This window comes from Daucus carota, chromosome 3, assembly GCF_001625215.2.
Source record: "Daucus carota subsp. sativus chromosome 3, DH1 v3.0, whole genome shotgun sequence".
In the NCBI taxonomy this organism is placed as follows: domain Eukaryota; kingdom Viridiplantae; phylum Streptophyta; class Magnoliopsida; order Apiales; family Apiaceae; genus Daucus; species Daucus carota.
Window position 1 is genome coordinate 42362846 of NC_030383.2, and position 20247 is coordinate 42383092.

The window sequence follows — 20247 nt, forward strand, 5'->3', positions numbered from 1 at the left end:
TTCTCCACATTCTGTTCTACTAAAAGAGTTTTAGAACACAACGCTAGGGCTTTGAATTTCAAATTAAATAAACTGTCCTGGTAATGACTAAACTTACTCATTGTTTCTCGTCAGTTACCTTAATTATTCATGTACCAGTTCAGGGTAGGCCTGTAAATGGATCGGATATCCGATCCGATCCGATCCGTGGTTAAATAAATGGATATGGATCTTATTAAAAAAATCCGATCTGCTAATAATCCGATCCGATAATAATCCGGTCCGATAAAGAATGGATATGAATATAGCCAAATCCGATCTGTTAATGATCCGATCCGATTCATGCTTAACTATATACTCCCTCTGTCCCATTTTAACTGATGTTTGACTTTCTAGCACGTATATTGAGATGTAAAAAAACAATATTTATACTTAATAAAATAATTCAATTCTTATATCAAATAAAAATTTAGATTCTAAACTTTTATTTGATATAAATTTTATAAAAAATTATTATATTTAGATGTGACTTTTTTAACATCTTAAAATACGTGTAAAAAAGTCAAAAGCAATTAAAATGGGACGGAGGGAGTAGTATATTTTATATTATATTATAATATTATATATTATTATTAATATATTACATAGAAAATAAAAATTTCTAAAAATACAAGACAAAATCCTGAATCATATTTTCTTATAACCGATCAGCCGCTCTTGATTCTTGACATGGCTCTCACTCTTGTCATCCGATTAATCTAATAATCACTCTTTTTTTTGTGTAGAGTGAGTATTAACACATTAGCTAACTCTTCTACTTAAAACCTCATCAATCACCTAGTCTAGTTTTGTATTTAAGACATATTTATCGACTTTAATCCTTATTAATAGAGGAGAGCACATCATAATTTGCTTCCTCTAAAAGTATTAAGCAACTTATTTATTATTTTTCTATTTACTTGATAAATCCTGTGTTGAAGTTTTTATCTGAACAACCAACAAAGTTTTTATTAAATACAGCTTTATTAGTTTTTTTTACCTGTTACGTTAAAATTCATGAATTAATATAACTAGAAAATATCACTTTTTTCTGTATGGAAGTTAAAACATTATTCACGGTGAATAAATATATTTCACAATTTTTATCGGATCGGGCCTCCGATCCGATTATCCATGATCCGAATGGACCGGATATGGATTGACTTGTAAAATATCCGACCCCTGATCCGATCCGATCCGAATCCGATAAAATTAAATGGATTAGGATATGGATTTTACAAAAATATATTACTATTAAATGAATCCGATAATATTAAATGGATTAGAAAAATTAGAAACATATTAAATGGATTAGGATATGGATTTCTCAAATATTCTTACGAAAAGTTTCTCAAAAAATTTCTTGAAAGAAAGCAATCTAAATTTTAAAATGTTTATTTCGATAATTTTGTAACTTACAATTTATGGGGAATTTTCAGGTAAAAAAGATTTAAAAAATTAAGTCTCTGAAAAAAGTAACTCAATCTAATTTCTCACTTTAAGTCAATTTTTATTTTTTTTAATTAGTTTCTAATTTATTATACAAATCGACATTTTTTATCTTAAAATGAGAAACCGTTTTAAACCCCACAAACAAACTCCTAATTACAACAAGAAAATTCGGGATTATCAACAAAAATTTTTGTTGGTAAAAGTGATATTGCATTACTAATTCAACATCGGGATGAAATTTCCAACGAAATAACTTTTTACTCTTAAGTCATAACCTCGTTGATAAAGTTTTTTCAACAAAATTCATATTCGGTTGCTGAGTTTTGGTAATCCATTGTTAATTCTGTCACCATAGCTTATCGGGAGGTTTTGGCGTCTACTTCTCCAACGAAATATTCCGTTGGTAAATGATAGTTGGTCATTTATTGCTAATCGTTTAACTGCATTCTATACCTAAAATACTCAGTATTCCGTTAAGAATTTGTAACGAAATTTGTATGCGGTGACAAATTTTGTTGGTAATTTCGAATTTGCTTGTAGTGTTATAATCACAAAACTAACCACAAGACTGAACAATTTCTTTTAGGAAAATTAAAAATGAAAATTAAACATGTTCCAACAACAACAGCTTTCTTTTCAGTTTTTCCGAAAATCTGTCATAAAATATCAAAAATCTAGTAATGCGATTTCTACAAAAGCACTCTTAACACTCAAACACATCCTAACAAAAATTTCACTTTCGTGTTCGGTTTAATCCAAATTACAATACTGTTTTCAGGTTTATACCAGTAACTGTGGTGCATTTCGTTCCAAAAAAAATCCCAAAAATGGCTTAATCTGGAAACGCAAATTCGCGTAAAAATTGAATGTTGAACGTCAATGAAATGAGGCATAACTTTAAACGAAAAAGAAAGGAAGAATATAAAACTTTGGCCCTTGCTGTTTGGCCGGGTTGTATGGCTTAGGATACAACTACTTGGCTTTAAACGTACCTGTGATGTGTGTGTAATATTTGTATGCATCGTCATTCCTATCTAGCTGCTGCAAACTCGGGACAAATATGTCTTTATCATCTCTTTAGTCCTGCCAAGAAATATAAATCTTTTTGTCTAGTAACAACGAAGGGCACGGGTCCACTTCTATACATATCTTGAATTCTTAAAATTGGATTTTAAGTTTTAACAGAGTAATTTATATTTTGCACCTCTTAAGTTAAGATTTTTTTTATTTGGTCTCAAACAAAATTTCTTGACAATATGCACCCTAAAGTTTAAAAAGCGTTTCAATATGCACCCTTTTGATCATATTTCGTTAAATTGACCGTTAAAGTTAACAAATGTAGCTGTAAAACAGTAATTTTGCACGCCTTTTTGCTCTAATTATATTTTTCATGAAGATTTTTAAACAGTAGTTTTACTGCTTGTTTTTTTTTTTTTGACAAATATGGCTTATAGCATAACAAATGAGTATCTGTTATAAGATATTGTTCAAATATATTCTCGAGATGAGCCAAGATCGAATCCAGGACCTGGGACGATAGAGGATAATCTCTTAACCACTGAGCTATCCAACCGTGCTCAGTTCTTAACCACTAAACTATCCAATCATGCTCAGATTTACTGCTTGTTAATGCGCCTTGCAATGTATTTGTAGTGGCAGAACAATTGCATAGGTAATGAATAACAACTAATTTAAATAACTTTAACATAAAAGCTATTATTAATACAACAAAAAGAAGACCGCAGATCTGCAACATAAAAGTTGTTCCAAAGTATCATAAAATCTTACATAAGATAGACAAAATAATACTTGCAACATTAAGTTAAAAACTACCACCAACCCAACAAAAACATATCTGCAAACCTGAGAGGATAATACCAACATTAATGTCTACACAAAAATAGTTGGATGAATAAATGGGTGGTAATTATGACAAAAGAAAGGTCCTTCATGATTCATGCTTTGTTCTTTCCTTTGGTATTTTTCCTCTCTTGTAATGCAGTTTGCCAATTTTTCAAGGAAGTAAACTTTTGCCCCTCTATTGGTTGCACATCCAATGGAGTTTTTGGAGGCAATCTAGTTGGAGCTTTGAAGGGTTCGATAATATCTCCATGAGAAGCAACATTTCAGTGGTGGTTGATGGTATATATATGATCTTACCTCCACTCCTCATTGGTGATGTCCTTACATTTTTATGGGCCAACTGCTTTGTTTTTTGTTGTAATTTTGATGCTTGTATGTATTGGCTACCTCCTTTGGGTGTTGGTGTTGTGTCTTCAAATTGAACCGTTTTTTTCTGCAAGAAATTACATAGTTATAAGAGTCTTGTCTTTGCGAAATTATATATACCAAGACTATTTAAATTTAGACCTTAGAACCAGTAATAGTGGTAGTTTCTTTTGACACATTTTCAGCAGATCCACCCTCCCAATGCATTTTCCGGTCTTCATCAAGTTTCTACCAAAAAAGTAAACATAGTTCGAACTTTGTCATAAGAATATATATGTGCAGAGTAGCAAAATGGTTCATAATACCTTAGTTTTGCAAGTCCTAGTGTTGTGTCCCCACTCTTTACACCATGTGCATCTACCGGATGTGCCAAACCTTTTCAATATAGTTGGATCATTTGGTCTAGTTTGAGAAATGTCATTCTTTTTGTCTCTATTGTTTTAGATCTTCCTGGAGCCACCTTAATCTTGGAAGGTAATAATGATGGTAATAATGATGTTTAAAATGTCTATTTGGATAAGTTTGATTTATTAATGACTTATGGATTATTAAAAAAAATATAAGTGACTTATGGTAATTTATGACTTATGGATAATTTTATCAAAGAAAATATGTTTTGAAAAATTAAGTCCCTGAAAAAAATATCTCAAACTAATTTATGACTTTAATTCAGTTTCCAGCTTATTTCTAATTTTAAATTAATTTCTGACTTATTATAAATATACATATTTCAGACTAAAGTCGAAAATATTTTCAAACCTGTGTTTTCAACCCAAACAAACAAGCTTCGGATAACATGTGTACTTATAATTAAAAATATGTAAATTTTACAAAAGAAGAAATAACATGTTTGGTGCATGATAAGCATGCCCCGTTCAGAATGAGAGCGTCCAGGTCGACTGGTTTAGGACCCAAAAAAATTAAAGGCTCAAAAATTATATAATTCATGCATTTATTGCTAATATACATTAATAACTTAAACTTTTTATTAAACATTTCTATTATTTTACGGGGGTGTATTCGATTGGGATTTTAATGCATTGTTTTTAGTCTATGGATTTTAATGGATTGCATGGGATTTTGATTTTTTGCGGATTCTTGATGAAATGTCGCAGAGTTGATAGGATTTAAGTACAATGCTTCAAAATCCCATTGAATTTGGTGGGATTTCAAAAAACTTAAAATACACTAAAGAATGCCACAAAATCCATCATTTTATGAAATGAAAAAAAATCCATCAGCATTTGAATACCATCAGATTTTAATGGATTTTAAACAATCTCAATTGAATACAATCGGATTTTAAAGCATAATTTAAAATCCCAATTGAATACCACTAGATTTTGTAGCATAGTTTAAAATCCCAATTGAATACCTCAAGATTTTAATGGATTTCAAACAATCCCAATCGAATACCCTCGGATTTCATGAATGCAAAAAAATGCTTTAAAATCCCAATCCAATACACCCATCTTAACCTCGTTGTATGCGTTGTGCCTAGGCCGCGTTACATGATTATGTCCCTAACTAAATTAATTCTCCCTCCGTTCCTCTGGATTCCATACATTCATTATTTGATGACACGCATTTTAATGCTTCAATAAAATATGGTTTTATAACTTATTTTTAAGAAATTTTTTTCTAAATAAAAATTTAATAGTTAAATTTTATTCAGAATTTTTCAAAAAATTAATTATAAAACTATACTTTAGAAAAGCATTAAAGTGCGTATCACTCTCTCTGCATATACAACTCACAGGGACGGAGGGAGTAATACTACATTAATAGGTATATATCATCAAGTATCTGTCTAATTTTTTTTTTTCATTCAATACACACATTAACTCACTAATCACATACGCATAAAACACACATTAATTAAATATATATCCACACCAATATAATATATATTCTTAATATATTTCCAATTTTAAATATTAAGGTCCATTTTTTCATTTCGCCCTTAAACCCTCAAAAGGTATGAAACGGCCTGATGATAAGTGAGCCGTAAGCGCACCTGTCAGTGAACAAAATCGACTGGATCTACTGTCAAACTCAAATTCGAACAATTAAAACTTTTCATTGGTATTATTGGACTCGTTAAATTCGAATTCAATTTATGAAAATAGTATTTGATAAAAAATTTGATATAATTTTTTATAATTTTTGAAACATGATTATAATAAAATATATGCCAATATTCACATGGTTGGAATGTTGAAAAATATATTGAAATTTTAAATAAAATATTAATTTTTGAATCGTCGAAGAATGTTGTGAAAGAACAAAACAAAATTCATGAGAGATTTATCGCAAGACATATTTCCTAAATTTGTTAATATTGTTACTCATGAGATAATAAATTTATTTTATCATAAATTTTTAATTCGGTTTTAAGGGAAACAATAAATATATACACTAAATTTTCATGATTTATTCAAATTTGGCTCGAATTATTCAAGTCGTTCAAATATTGACATATTGAAGTTTGAATAACAAGAAATCGGTTGACTAGCAAAATGACTCGATAACTAAAAACTGACACTCCGCTCTGTTAGTTTAGTATTGTCATTGTCTTTTTCCAAACACATATTTTTTCGTGACCAAGTTTTTGTTGGCAAAATATATTTTATGAAGCATATTATAATATTTTTTATTATAATCTACTAGGACAAAATTTTCAATATATTAGTGGTTTAAAATAGATGTAAAAATCGAATATATCTAACTTTTTGAATTCATAAAATTTTATTTATATAAATGAATTTTATAAATATATATATATATATATATATATATATATATATATATATATATATATATATTTACGGTATGCTCTATAAAATTTAATAATTTACATTATTTCATAAATAAGTTTAACGCTTACAAAATTTCAAAAATATGACTACAAAGACTAATAATGCAGATATAAATGAATTTATGCACATAAATCAATTAAATTATATAATTATAATGTAATAATAGTGGGACGCATCCACCCGATCCGATCCACCTTAATCCGTCACTTTTTTATTTGACTTCTTTATTGAGGACGGGAACCGAAAAAATTGATTACTTCGGAATTACTCCCCTATTCCGTTCTCATTCTTTAACAGGTTCTCCGGTCCTTATATATATTATAAAAAATTTATGGATAGATATCACATAATTATTGAAAATAATATAACTTTAAATATATATACAGGCTAGTGATCAAATAAAAATCAAATCTTAAATACAAACTAAAAATCTGTTTTAAAATCACTATTTACAATTATAGAAGCATTAATCACTGTTTTCAATAATATAATCTGCAATTTTTATTTTTCATAATTAAAAAAATCTACTTATATTAATTGTTAGTTGTCGATTACTAATGACCTATGATAATGGGAGGTACATGATGGTAGTAAGTGATTAGAGAAGGCATGTAATGGTGGTAAGTAGGCGCTAATTGTGACAAGTTAAAGTTATAGTGGTAAATAGTGGTGGCTATTTATGACGGTAGCCGATGGTGTCCGATCATAAAAAAAAGAGGTGAGTAATGATTGTAAAAAGGTCCCTTATTGTAGTACAGATGATGATTATATAGGTCGTATATATGTGTATCTATAATTCTATATACTTATATTCGCCATATGTGCTTTATATAAATTAGTGATTTGTGATGTATGAATTAATGATTTTTGTAATTAAAAATAGTGATAAAAATTGACCAGAAATTGGTTTTAATTAGGAGGCTAATTTGATTTGTATTGGAGTAAGTCTATATATATATATAGGCTCATGATCAAATAGAAACCACTCTTTAAATAAAAACTAGAAACCAGTTTCCTACCACTATTTATGACTACGGGTATCACTAATTTATACTGCACTAATCACTGTTTTTATACAATATTTAAACAACGATTTTTATTATCGAAATTGAGAAAATCCACTTATCTAAACTATTGATAATCGATTATAGATGATCAATTTCATCCGAAGGAGAGTTCTTGGCGGTAGGAAGCCACAAGAGAAGTTGTATGATGATGGTAAGTAGTCGTTAGTTTTGTAAGTTATGATGGAAAGTGTATGTGACTATGGATGATGATAGACAATGGTAGCAAGTCATGGAAACGTCTGGTAATGGTGATAAGAGGTCCATTATTACGATTTGGGTGAAGATGATGGTCATATACGTTGCATATATGTGTAGGGATAGGATCAAATAAAAACTTTTTTAAGTTACAAACTTACAAACTTTTTTTTATTCTCCTATCGTGTTAATCCTTAGTTATATAAAGTATCCATGTTGAAATTTTTTCAAAAAACATCACAATTTTTAAAAATAACGCATAAATAAATCGCGTTTTCAACACATTTATAATTGGGGTTCAACATCGGGTGTTGAACACTAATTATCATTGTGTTGAATATATCTAAAAATATGTTTAAACTATACCTCTAGAGTTTGGGTAGGGTCTAGAAACATAAATATTAGTTATATAACATGTTTACCTTAGTTCTTACATTTAAAAATTGGTTTATGTACTTCTCCACGACTATTTTAGTCAATGTTCAACAAAAAATGTTGAAAAAATGTTGAACTCAAGTTATATATGCGTTGAACAAAAAAAGTTTGTAAGTTTGTAAGTTTGTACCAGAACCCTCCCCTATATGTGTATATATATATATTTATATTCGCGAGATATGCTATATATAAATTAGCAATATGTTATGTACAAATTAGTGATTTCTATAGTTAAAGATAGTGATAAAAAACTGTCCAGGTTTTTAGTTTTTAGGCTAATTTGATTTATATTGGAGTAGGACTCTATATATATATATATATATATATATATATATATATATATATATATATATATATATATATATATTATTCTCTTATTAATTTTCAATATTTCATATTACAAAAGCAAATTAATACAATATCAACATCGGTATAAATCAGGGATCAATATAAAACTGAACCGAGATAGTTAAGATTTTGGGTCCGACCAGGAGCGGGGATTATATAACCGATAGTCGATCGTTATATAATATTTCTAATATTTAATTGCAAAGGAAATATGATTTATCATATATTTTATTTAATATAATATGCACGACATTTACAATTGATCAAATCTAGAGTATTTTAGAAAAAAATATTATATTATGAAAAAAACTACATATATAATATGTAATAAATTTATAAAATTGATATCAAAATAATATATACTTGAATTTATATACCAGTGAAATTATTTTTATTTCATAAAAATAACCGTTCTAACATGGGTAAAACGCTAATTTCTATATAATAACATTATTATTTAGCAAATTTTAAAAAAAGCATTATTATTTAGCAGAATTCCCCAGTTAAATGAATTTTCTTAGAATAATAGTATCTAAGAGCTGGAGGATATAGGAGAATATTATTTTGATTAATTTATGTGGGCATCATCATCATTGAAAATAATATACTAGTACCAAAAATCATTTACGTGGTATTCCTGGCCACACGGACATTATTCTATTTCTTGTCACGGGCTGAATCTTCTATAGCTAACGTCTTTAAATATTTTCTCCTCCACAAAAATTCCAAGGAAACCGAATGCAGAATTCGGCAGTAAATAAAATATGGAAGTATGCATACACACATATTTTATGCGTCGAGTAACATTGATTTATCAGTCATCTTCCTAAGTTTGCCATCTATTTTACCACCTCTAGTTTAATAGCACTAGGATGCATCATAATAAACTCTTGAAAGCTACGTGCATTTGTCATCACATAAGCATTTTATAGACCAGTTCTTCTGGCCAAAACAAACTAACAAAAGGGTTCAAAATTGCTCCAATCCAATCTATGTGTCTGCATGTGTGTATATAAATGCAGACTCTAATACAGACCAGCAGAAGAATGGTGGGTGCCTACTAATTTTAAGGACCGTTAGGTTGAGAAACTGAGTAGAAAATTGGATGTGTCACAGTGGTTTGTGCTTCTGGTAACATCTGCAGTTGAAGCTCTCCTATTCTCTGTGCAAGTTATTGTTCAGCCCGCGAGCCTGAACAAGTTTTCAGTAATCGGCACAACCAAGAGTGAGTCTGGTTTCCTATTAGCATCTAAACAGGTATTCTATAATCTTTTGCTGTTTTAATCCTGTCTTGCAAGCAGGGGCTGGTATTAGTTATTCTGCAGATATGAACAATGTTTGTCGATTTCTTGCAGGTTCATTTCAGTTGGAGATTCTTTAGTGCTGAAACTAAACAATGGAGGAAAAGTATGATGATGGGGAGAAAATTGGGTCAGTGAAATCAACGCTGAATTTTTATGTGGAGAGAATGTCTGATAGCTATTCTCCGAAGAGAAAAAACCTGAAGGATGTCTCAGAGGTATTGCTTAGAACTTCTGTTTTAATTGTGTGTGCTTGTTGAAGACAGAACAGTACACCAACTTTCTATGAGCCTAATTATGTTTTCAATGTTTAAAAATTCAGAAGCCATCTCCAACAAAGAGGGATGTACATTCGACCAGGAGGGAGACAAGTCAATTCAGGAATAGCACAAGGGACGCGGAAGCAGCTAGAGCCAAGACAGAATCAGAGCTTTTTGAGGCTAAAAAGACTGTTAAAGATCTGGCTTCCAGAATTGAGGAATCAAATTCCAGGGTTAAAAAGATTGAAGAACTCGAGAAACAAACCAAGTCAAGAGAGCTTGGACAAGACCAGAGATGCAATAGAAGAGAGGACGATCGGTATGTAGAAATAATCAAAGAACTGGATTACATAAAACAGGAAATCAGAAAGCTCAAGGCTGACATGGCATTTGTGCTAGACCAAAAGAGGGATGCAGAGAAGGAAACTGAAGCATCAAGTTCAAAAATAAAGTCTTATTCAGGTTCAGTGGAAGTACTCAGGAAAGAAATTGATGAACTTAATGAAGAGCACGTCCTAGTTGAACTGGCAAGGATGGAGGCCAATAAGGAGTACAAAGAAATTGAAGCTAAGCGAAAAGAGGATGCCAAGCAGCATTCATCAGTACTAGAAGGAACTAGAAAAAAAGTGAGTGATCTGAATGATCTCTTTGAAGAAATCAACAGTACTGAAGAGCTTCAAAATAAATTGGCCAATACTACTTATGATGTCGATACACTAAAAAATGAACTAGCATTGGTTATGTCAAAGGACACTAAGAAATCAGAGGGTTTAGAATATGCGGAAAAGGGAGAAGAATCGGAATCTCCATCTTTCTTACAGTTAGTGTTGGAAGAATTGGAAGCTGCAAAGAAAGAACTAGCTCTAATTAATGAAGAAGGTTTTCAGTTCACAGCTTCCATGGATATCATAAGAGATGAAGTAAAACATCTTTCTGAAGAAATTGCTCGACTAAAGAAAACGGAAGAGAAGGCAGACTTAACTGTTCAAAGTCTTAATTCAAAGCTTTTGAGGGCAAATTTGAAACTGGAGGCTGTATGTGCAGCTGTAAAGGAGGCTAATTCTATGTCAACAAGTCTCGAAGTTGCTCTTGAACAATTAAAAACTGAAGCTGAGGCGGCGAAGAGAGAAAAGGAGCTTATAAGTGAAGACACTGCAAAAATGAAAGCCGAAGTTCCTAAAATTGAGTCGGAAATAGACATCTTGCAGGCAAAACTGGAAGCTGCAATTCAAGAGCTAGGCTCAGTAAAATCATCAGAGGCTACAGCTCTTGAAAATTTAAAAGCTATAGTTGAGAATTCAATGCGATCAAGAGCCTCAGCTTCTCGACATAGCGCCACAATAACAATCTCAACATTTGAGTTCGAGTACTTAAAAGGACGTGCAGCAGGAGCTGAGGAACTTGCAGATAAAAAGGTAGCGGCAGCTCACGCTTGGATAGAGGCACTGAAGGCCAGCGAGAAAGAGATACTGATGAAAACTGAGATAGCTCATAGAGAGCTGAGGGAGGAACGTAATGCACATGAAACAGAAGAGCCTGTTTTGACAAAAGTATCAGACAATGAGGTACAAATTCCAGGAAGAAAAGTCGACAAGTTTATAGAGCCTACTAAAATGCAGCTCGAGGTACCACCAAGGAAAAGTGTAAACAAATATGGTACCTTGACACCGTCAAGAAGATCAAGGGTTCGGACCTCTGCTTCTCCAGCAAATAGGAATATGTCGAAATCAAATTCTAGTTCACTTGACAGAAAGAGAAAGGGAGTCCCAACTTTAGCCAAGTTCTTAAGCAGCAACAACAATGAAAGAAATCAGTAAACAGTCAAATACAAGAACACGTACAGTCGCTGTATGGTGATAAACATGAATCTTTCGAATAAGGAGGGGTTTGCAGTTCTGTGTGCCGGACATGGTAATATTTAACTAATTTTGAATGCCTAGTTCCTTTTTCGTTTCCAGGAACTGATAAAAGCATCTACATTTTACCGATTAAGCTCCAGTGTCTATGTGCAAGATGTTGTAAACTTGAAATGCAATGTCAAGAGCTTGATTGATAAAGTTAAGAGATCATATGTCAGTTTTGTTTGTTTTGAGAGGTTTTTATGTACAGTGATGTATTCACACACCATAGTAATGTTCAAATTATATTCCAAATTTTGTTCGCAAACTTTTTTAGTAAAGGACATGGCAAGCAGATGATTAATTTATGCATACATGAGTCCTTGTTATTATAAGTGTGAGTTAAACCAATTACAAGTTGCTCACTAGATTTGGAAAAATAAATTGCGAACACTTTTCAGAGTACCTAGCATTCTCATGCTCTTATTGCAACTCCACTTTTGCTTCTTTGCTATTTCAATTTTATAAGCAATCTCTAACTGCTTATAAGTTATAAACCCGGAGTGACAGCATTAAACACTATTTAGATATTACCAATAAATGGCACAATACAATAATCACATATTAAGTTATTACGAAAATTTATTAATGTGAGTATAAATTAAATTACAGACTACAACTCAAATACAACATTTTGAAAGTGGTCAAGTGTAAAAATGAATCGAAAAAGACAACCTGAAATGAGTCAAATCGGAAGATTGAGCCTCTTCTTAGAATGAGAATTCTTGGGCTTAAACACACTACATTTCAAAGACTCCCAGGGAGAGCCCACACCATAGCCCTGTCCGAACCCAAACCCAACGCCCACACCACAGCCCATTCCAACTCCAAACACCAACTTAACATGACTCCAAGGCCACCCACTAGCTGACCCAACACCCCCCACCAACCCTAGCCCAAGTCCCACGCCGCAGCCGATCCCCGCACCGGCGCCTGGACCCTCCATAGCAGCTCGTATGTTTTCTTGAAAAAAGTCAATGTGCGTTGACTCCTTGCCTTTGTTTCTCAGCATCTTGTTCATCTTCTTCTTGTTCTCGATTCCTCGCCATTTCCAAATGGGTTTCGACTCGTCTGTTTTGTAAAACCCATTCATATGGGTGGGTGTTAAAGACATATTCCTATTGGTTAGGTCTTTGCAGAGTGAGTGTCTGTCTGAGATTTATGCTGTGACAAGAGAAGTTTGTATCTGTCTATATATACCCTACTCCAAGTGATCTTATCTGTTTATCTACTTTTATTTGTTATTAATTTTCATGATTGAATTGTGAGATGTTTGTGCAATTGTGCTTACCAGAGACGGAGAAGTCGGCCGAATACACAGTGCTACACTTGTATTGGGCTGGGCTTTAATTTGTCTCGTAACAGAAAATTATAGAGGTTAAAAGAGTAAGCCCGGAACTTTCTAAAAGAGATGAAATTTGATCCAAAACAGCTTTACTAAAGCTGAACTTTTGCTATCCATTGGACGTCGGAAACTCGAATTTTATCAATGAGAATGTGAGGGAAATATGATATGTATATTTAAAAAAAAAAAACAATTATATCATGAAAAACACAAGGTCCAAATTTTGGGGGAAATCAAGCTGAATACTTTTTCCCTTTTCCATGTTTTTTCCCTCTCCTCTTCCTATTGAAGAAATAGGGGCGAAAACGAGTCAAATAGGTACGAGTATAATTGAATTCGGCTTAAATTTATAATTACTCATTTGAATTCGGTCCGGATTTGAACTAAAATTATATAAGTTTGTTCATATTCAATTCGAGTTATAATATCAATATTCACATATGATCCGGATCGGCTCGAACTAATACCAAATTTCTCATTTTTATATATTCATATTCGAATTCGTAAAAGATGATTAAAAAATTATGAATATTCAAATAATTATCTACTATAACTAAAATGAAATCATTTGTAGAGTATTATATTAATATAAATATTATTTATATGATGTATAATGTACATATAATATATATGATTTACGAATTTGATTCGAGTATCTTTATTGAATATGTATATTCGAGTATTCTCAATTTAATCGAACAACTCTAAATAAATATGTCCGAATACCAGAATGGTAGGGTCTGACTCCGTATTCGTTCAAAATATAAAATCGCATTCGAATTCGCTCATTTTTTAGACGAATACGAATTATATTCGCTTTTGACGAATCGAATCCGAATTCGAACCCGAATTACTCGGTTTCGTTTTCGGCCCTACCAAGATATTAAACAAGCAAACAAAAAGAATTTTTCCCAAAGTTTACATAAATAGCGGGACTCCGTAGGTGTCTAGATTGCTCAATTTTAAGTCGTGCTGCACGCTTTGAAACCGAGATTAATTTTCAAACATTAGATTACAACCTGCTTTTGAATCAAAGCCAACGAACTTTATTTTATTTTTCACAGGGCCAAAGTACTTATTTAAAACGTAGTGCTGACTACATATTATAATTTTGTACTTAATTGACTGTGGATTCGCATACAAGTAAAAGAAATAGTCTAACAATAACTGCAGTGGCGGAACCAGAGGGGGTCTAGAGGATGCTGAAGCCCCCCCTCACCTCGAAAAAATAATGTATATTTTTTTTTCAGTCCCTGCTGAATTAGTGTGATGTCAGTATATTTTTTTTAACCCCCGCTGAATTATAAATGTCATAGAGAAGTATTTTATACAAACTCCTTAACTTTCTCTAAAAATAATATAAACAATCAACTCTTAACTAAGAAGTAAATTACACAATATCTCCAACAATATTCCCTACACGCGCTCTCTATCTATATCTGCTAGGAATTTGTTGGAGTTCATTTCATCTCCATATTCTTCAAATTTTGGCTAAATAGCCTATATGAAGAATCTTTTGGACATGCTCTTATAAGTCATACGCACACATTGACACTACCCTAATGACACTACCCTAATAACTCAGTGGAGTTCTTTTTATGAAAGTTTTCTTCGCAATTACCAATGATTTGTCATAAGCTTTACAACAAAGAACTTGAAATATTATAAATACTATGACAATAGTTCAAAGTATGAAAATTAAATTGCAGCTATTAAGAGAGAAAGGATGGGAGAAATTTTTATAAGATGTTCAGTGTTATAAAACTTGTTTACTAATTACCTTTTTATTTAACAGTTTATTGATCTTATTTCCCAAGAGATGGATAAGCGTTTTACAGAAGGAAACATAGAGCTACTACTTTATATTTGCTATTTGAATCCTAGGAATTAGACAAGTTTATCTATGATGTGAGAGCTGATAAAGATTAATATGGATTTCAAAGTATAGGAAATGAGTTAGACAACTTTATCTATGATGTGAGAGCGGATAAAGATTAATCTGGACTTTAAAGTATAGGAAATCTTTATGTCATGACGGTTAAGACACACAGACCCACTGCTTATCACTTAGTTTATTTTCTGGTTAAGTTAGCTCTAGTTTTACCCCTTGTCATTGCTATTGTTGAGAGAGTTTTTTCTGCTATAAAACGATCAAGACTTATTAGCGTGATAGGATGGGGAATGCATGACTGAATGATAGTATGATGATATATATCGAGTAAGCTATTTATGCAAGTATAGATGAAAAAATATTTCAGCCCCCCTAACTTTTACTCATGGTTCCGCCACTGAATAACTGTGGATATATTGATATTTTCACACTTTATATATAATATTATCTTCTATATAAATCAATATAACCAACATTCAGTTTATTATATTAAAATGAGAAAATAATCTAGTATAAATAAACTAAAATATATAACCATTACAATTCCTGACTTACTGTATAAATTTTCTAAGCACTAAATTCCTGGTCAGAAGGAAAATGAATAAAAAAAATATGTACTTAATTCTACTGTACTTCGCGTATTTCAGAATATAATTAGGCCCCAAATAAATATATCTGCTGCCCCATGTTATCGTCCCTATGTGTCGACCATTAGTGCACGCTACCAACCAGTTTGATTAAAGAAATGCCATTGCTAAGTCTCCAGATATGCTTCTGATTCTTGACTATTTCTTCCATACCTTTTTATACTATTCTTTTCCCGTGAGTATAGTACCTGTTTCCGACTACTTTAAGCTATCGTTTCCATTGTCTTTAAATTAATCCCTCATTTTGTGCTCGCTTGTCTTCATTCACATAACTATCATTAATTTGATAACAAAGCATGGTCAGCCGTCGTTCTTGACTAGACCCCATAAGTCCACCATCAAATCAATTTTTCACATTAATTTTTTCATAGTGCAAAAATATACTCGCCCCGTCTTAATTTACATGTTCATTTTGCTTTTGAGAAATCAAATTGACTAATTTTTGATCAATTATTATAAATATTTATTTGTTTAGAAAAATAAAAAATTACATATTAAAATAGATTAAATTTACTTTTTGATGATATTTTGTTAATTTTTTCAATTATATAATATATATATAAATTTCAATCAAAATATAGTCAATTTAAATTTTCGAAAAGTAAAAGAATATGTAAATTGAGATATTTGCACAAATATATTACACCTACACAAAGACTCCCCATCAGCCCTGACGTATAAAAACACACTCGCATGTACACATAGTTTCCAACTTGCGAAAGCCACCACTTAAAAACAAGTCACAGTTTCTATTTATTTTCTTCTCCATCTGTTCTTCGTTGATAATAAAAAATGGAGCTCTCTCTGAGCAAAAGCATCAGAAGGTCAGTGAAGCGAAGAGGCTACACAAAAGTGAGCGACGATGAGAACACCGAAAGGAAGAACATGAAAGTGGTCAAGTTCGGAGCGAACTCAAATAAACGAGGATGGAAGGTCAGAGTCGCCAAAAAGCTCAAGCTGAAGATAAAGTTGTCTCCACTAAAGCTGTGGAAAAAGATCAAGACAGGGTATGTTAACATGATGCTTAACCTAGGAAACGGCGGAGCCAGCTCTTTTGGTCAGAAGAGAATCCCGCAGGCTCGGCAACTGCAGATTACGTATGCACCGAGTGAGTTCGAGAACAGGCTTGTTTTGGAGATTTATAAGTCCTTGGTGGCTTCTCGCGAATTGAATACAAGATAATCGACTCAACTTTTAATTTTTTTTCATGGTCCGAAGCTATACAAAAACTGTATTTACTTGCTAATATACATGCCGGATTCGCAATATGTAAAGTGTTATTAATAAGATTAATTCGATGATGTTCGAAAATCATACGATGTGTTTTATGACAATAATTTATATTTTGGCATATATATTTTTCGACATGTAAATATTTGGTATATGCGATGAAGAAGCTCATAATCTTGGTTTAGATAGAAATATTTCTTTGCGGCGGCAGTACCTTGCCAAACCTTTGATTTTCTTGCAGCTTTGTTTGAATTTGCACTGTTCGAACGAATTGCTGTTACGAATATAGGTAAGATTGTTTTCATAAAGTAGCGGAGGAAAAAAAAAGGGGTTTCATATTAAAGATAAAAAGTTAGCATTCATCTTTATCCAAAGAAGGAAAGTTGGCATTTAATTTCCGTGAAAATTAAAGGGAAGGCAACTAGTTAAATATTACCTCGTGCTGGGCTACTGAAATTTCGTATTCATGTTACGTAGAATAACAAATGTACAATTTCTAAGAAATATAACGCCAGTCGTCTTAATCCATCTACTCGTAGTCAATGATGATGATGGCTTGCTACCTTCTAATTTCTCTGGAACTGCATACAATTTTCATATAGGATCTCGATAAATTTATAAAATATCCGAGCATAGTACAACGGAGATAATTTATATCTAAATTAACAACATAATGTAATGAAATTTTACTGTATGACATAAGATTGTCATTTGTGATCTCTTTAAATATTTGAGTTCGCAAATTATTTTATTTCTTAAATTTAAAAAGATAAGATATTCGAAAAATTAGTTTATTTAGTGAAATCTGTTAATTAAAGAATAAATTTATTTTGCATTATTTTAGCTAATTTATAAATGTTTTGCTTAAATTAAAGTTTAACATTAGCTGGCAGGCATAAATTCAACATGCACTTGCAACCTAAAAATATAATAACAAATATTCATAATATGGTGTTTTAGTTTACTTTCACTTATATATGAAAATTAAAATATTAAAATATAAACAACAAAATTGTTTATTAACAATTTGTTTTTTGCTTTTACTTGTATATACTACATAACAATAAAAATACCAAATTATGACCAATTTTTTTTTTTATCGTAAACAATTTGTACACAAATAAGATAGCATGTGTTGACTTCTAAACGGTTTACGCATCATCCACGAGCTTTGAGCATTGACTTTTCTAATCGTGTCAGTCAGGACAGTAAACTCCACTAGCAATTTTTTGTAATTTGTTTACTCCACTAGAATTAACGTAGAATTATTAATTTAAAGATCGTCATGATTTCCTGACAAAAAAAGAAAAAAAAAAAGATTGTCACGATTTCACATCTGTACTACTCCTTCCATTCCATTTTAAGTGTCATTTTTTGACTTGGCACTCATTCCATTCCATTTTAAATGTCATTTTTTGACTTGGCACAACTATTAAGATATGCAATTATTAGGTTATATTATCATTAGTGTAAGTTTTATTTTCCAATTTTGTCCATCAACCATGAAAAATTTGAATGAGATTTTTCAAATGTAGAGGTATTGAAGTAAAAAGAATACTCCACTTGTATTGAGAACATAAGCAATTGTCTTGAAAATATAAATGTGACACTTAATTTGGAATTTAAACTTGGTCAAAATACGACATTTAAAAAGGAACGGAGGGAGTAGTTTTTCTCAAGTAAATGATTTTCCTAACACATAAAACTAGAAACATTATAAGATCCGCATTTTCGGGACGCAGTTTTAGGTTGATGTTGGAATCTTACGGTGCAAATTTTCGAGATAAGTGTTCGTGCTGTTTTCAGTTTTTTATACCACACTTAATTTTGATGGCCTATTAATTAAACCAATGTCCTTTAAACCTTTTATTGCATATTTATTCAAAGAAAACTTATGAATGAGAACTATAGAAAGAGTAATAGCATAATATTATGCGCAATGCGCTTCACATTTTTGGAACTCTTTTCGAATTGGTTACCAATTATATTCCTTGACACAACACTCTTAAATCCAGGATTCGTCTCTATTTCCACAATTCCACTCTTTTAACCGAAATCTGTCTTTATAGTTATCTGTTTGATTATGCTTGTATAGAATTTGGAAAATTTTAATGATGTCATTGCACTTTGTAACCCTAGATTTTGTCTCATTAGCAAATCAGACCTCAGACTTCAAAACGTGATAGTTTATAATCCTAAATTTCAATTGCTTTCAGTTTGTAACCCTGGCTCACACATCGGTTAAAAACTGTCGTTAACTTTAACTGTTTGAGAGGTAACAATGTGTATATTAGTTTCTAACAGCTATTTTACCCCATGTGACCACTCAAACTTTATGTATTATATTTTAAAATTATTTCTGAACACACAAAATGATGTAAAAAAATTTAAAATAAATTTTAAAATATGTATTTAAATTTAGAATCTGATTTTTTACATAAATGATGTAACTTATTTTAAAATAAATACAAACTACCACGTTTCAAAGTATGGGGTTTGATTTGCTAATGAGCCAAAGTCTGGGGTTACAAAATGCAATAAACTCAATTTTATTTTAGTTTATTTATAACAGAATGTACCTCATACTTTTAGAATGACTAAAGATTGTATTACAATAACAGTGATTTACACTTTGCACCCCATAAATTTAAGCGATTTTTTGATATGATCTCAAACAAAATTTGTTGTCAATACGCATCCTAATGTTTAAAAAACGCTTCGATATGTAGCCTTCCACCTCTGATAATATTCCATCAAATAGACTGTTAAAATTAATGTTTGCAGAGGTAAAACAGTAATTAATTTAATTCAGGATGAAGACAATATTAAAATTTAATCCTACCTGTTACTAATTTGCAATCGTAACACCATTAGCAATAACCTCATTTGTGTGAACCGAAATGACAAGAATGTGCGTATTCTCAATGAGTTCAGGTGCATGTCTGGAATACGTATGTCAGGAACCGATTAAACAGCCTACAATTTTTTAGTCATTATTGGATGAATATCCAGTGATCAAAATTAATATAACAAAATTTTAATATGTTCGGCGCTTTTTATTTGCTGAACAGCGAACATATATGACTTCGTCCAACGCTCTCGTTGAACGCTT

General features: G+C 31.4%; 2 protein-coding genes across 3 annotated transcripts; both read left to right on the top strand.

Moving 5' to 3' along the window:
• The first annotated feature begins 9424 nt into the window (after positions 1–9424).
• On the top strand, positions 9425–12210 carry LOC108211880 (protein PLASTID MOVEMENT IMPAIRED 2). Of its 2 annotated transcripts, none has more exons than XM_017383591.2 (3): positions 9425–9788; positions 9919–10082; positions 10187–12210. In XM_017383591.2, the coding sequence occupies exons 2-3, from the start codon at positions 9960–9962 to the stop codon at positions 11939–11941; spliced, it is 1878 nt and encodes a 625-aa protein (XP_017239080.1). In that variant the 5' UTR covers positions 9425–9788; positions 9919–9959; the 3' UTR covers positions 11942–12210. The 2 variants fall into 2 exon arrangements, with proteins under 2 accessions (XP_017239080.1, XP_017239078.1); XM_017383589.2 differs by having other exon boundaries at positions 9426–9820.
• Positions 12211–16697: 4487 nt separating this feature from the next.
• Positions 16698–17087, top strand: LOC108212492 (uncharacterized). Its single transcript, XM_017384215.1, has one exon. The coding sequence runs from the start codon at positions 16698–16700 to the stop codon at positions 17085–17087; it is 390 nt and encodes a 129-aa protein (XP_017239704.1).
• The last annotated feature ends 3160 nt before the right edge of the window (positions 17088–20247 follow it).

Coding starts and splice junctions, on each gene's coding strand:
- LOC108211880 (XM_017383591.2), top strand. CDS start 9,960: ATGGAGGAAAAGTATGATGATGGGGAGAAAATTGGGTCAGTGAAATCA. Junction 10,083..10,186: donor ACCTGAAGGATGTCTCAGAG/GTATTGCTTAGA, acceptor TTAAAAATTCAG/AAGCCATCTCCAACAAAGAG.
- LOC108212492 (XM_017384215.1), top strand. CDS start 16,698: ATGGAGCTCTCTCTGAGCAAAAGCATCAGAAGGTCAGTGAAGCGAAGA.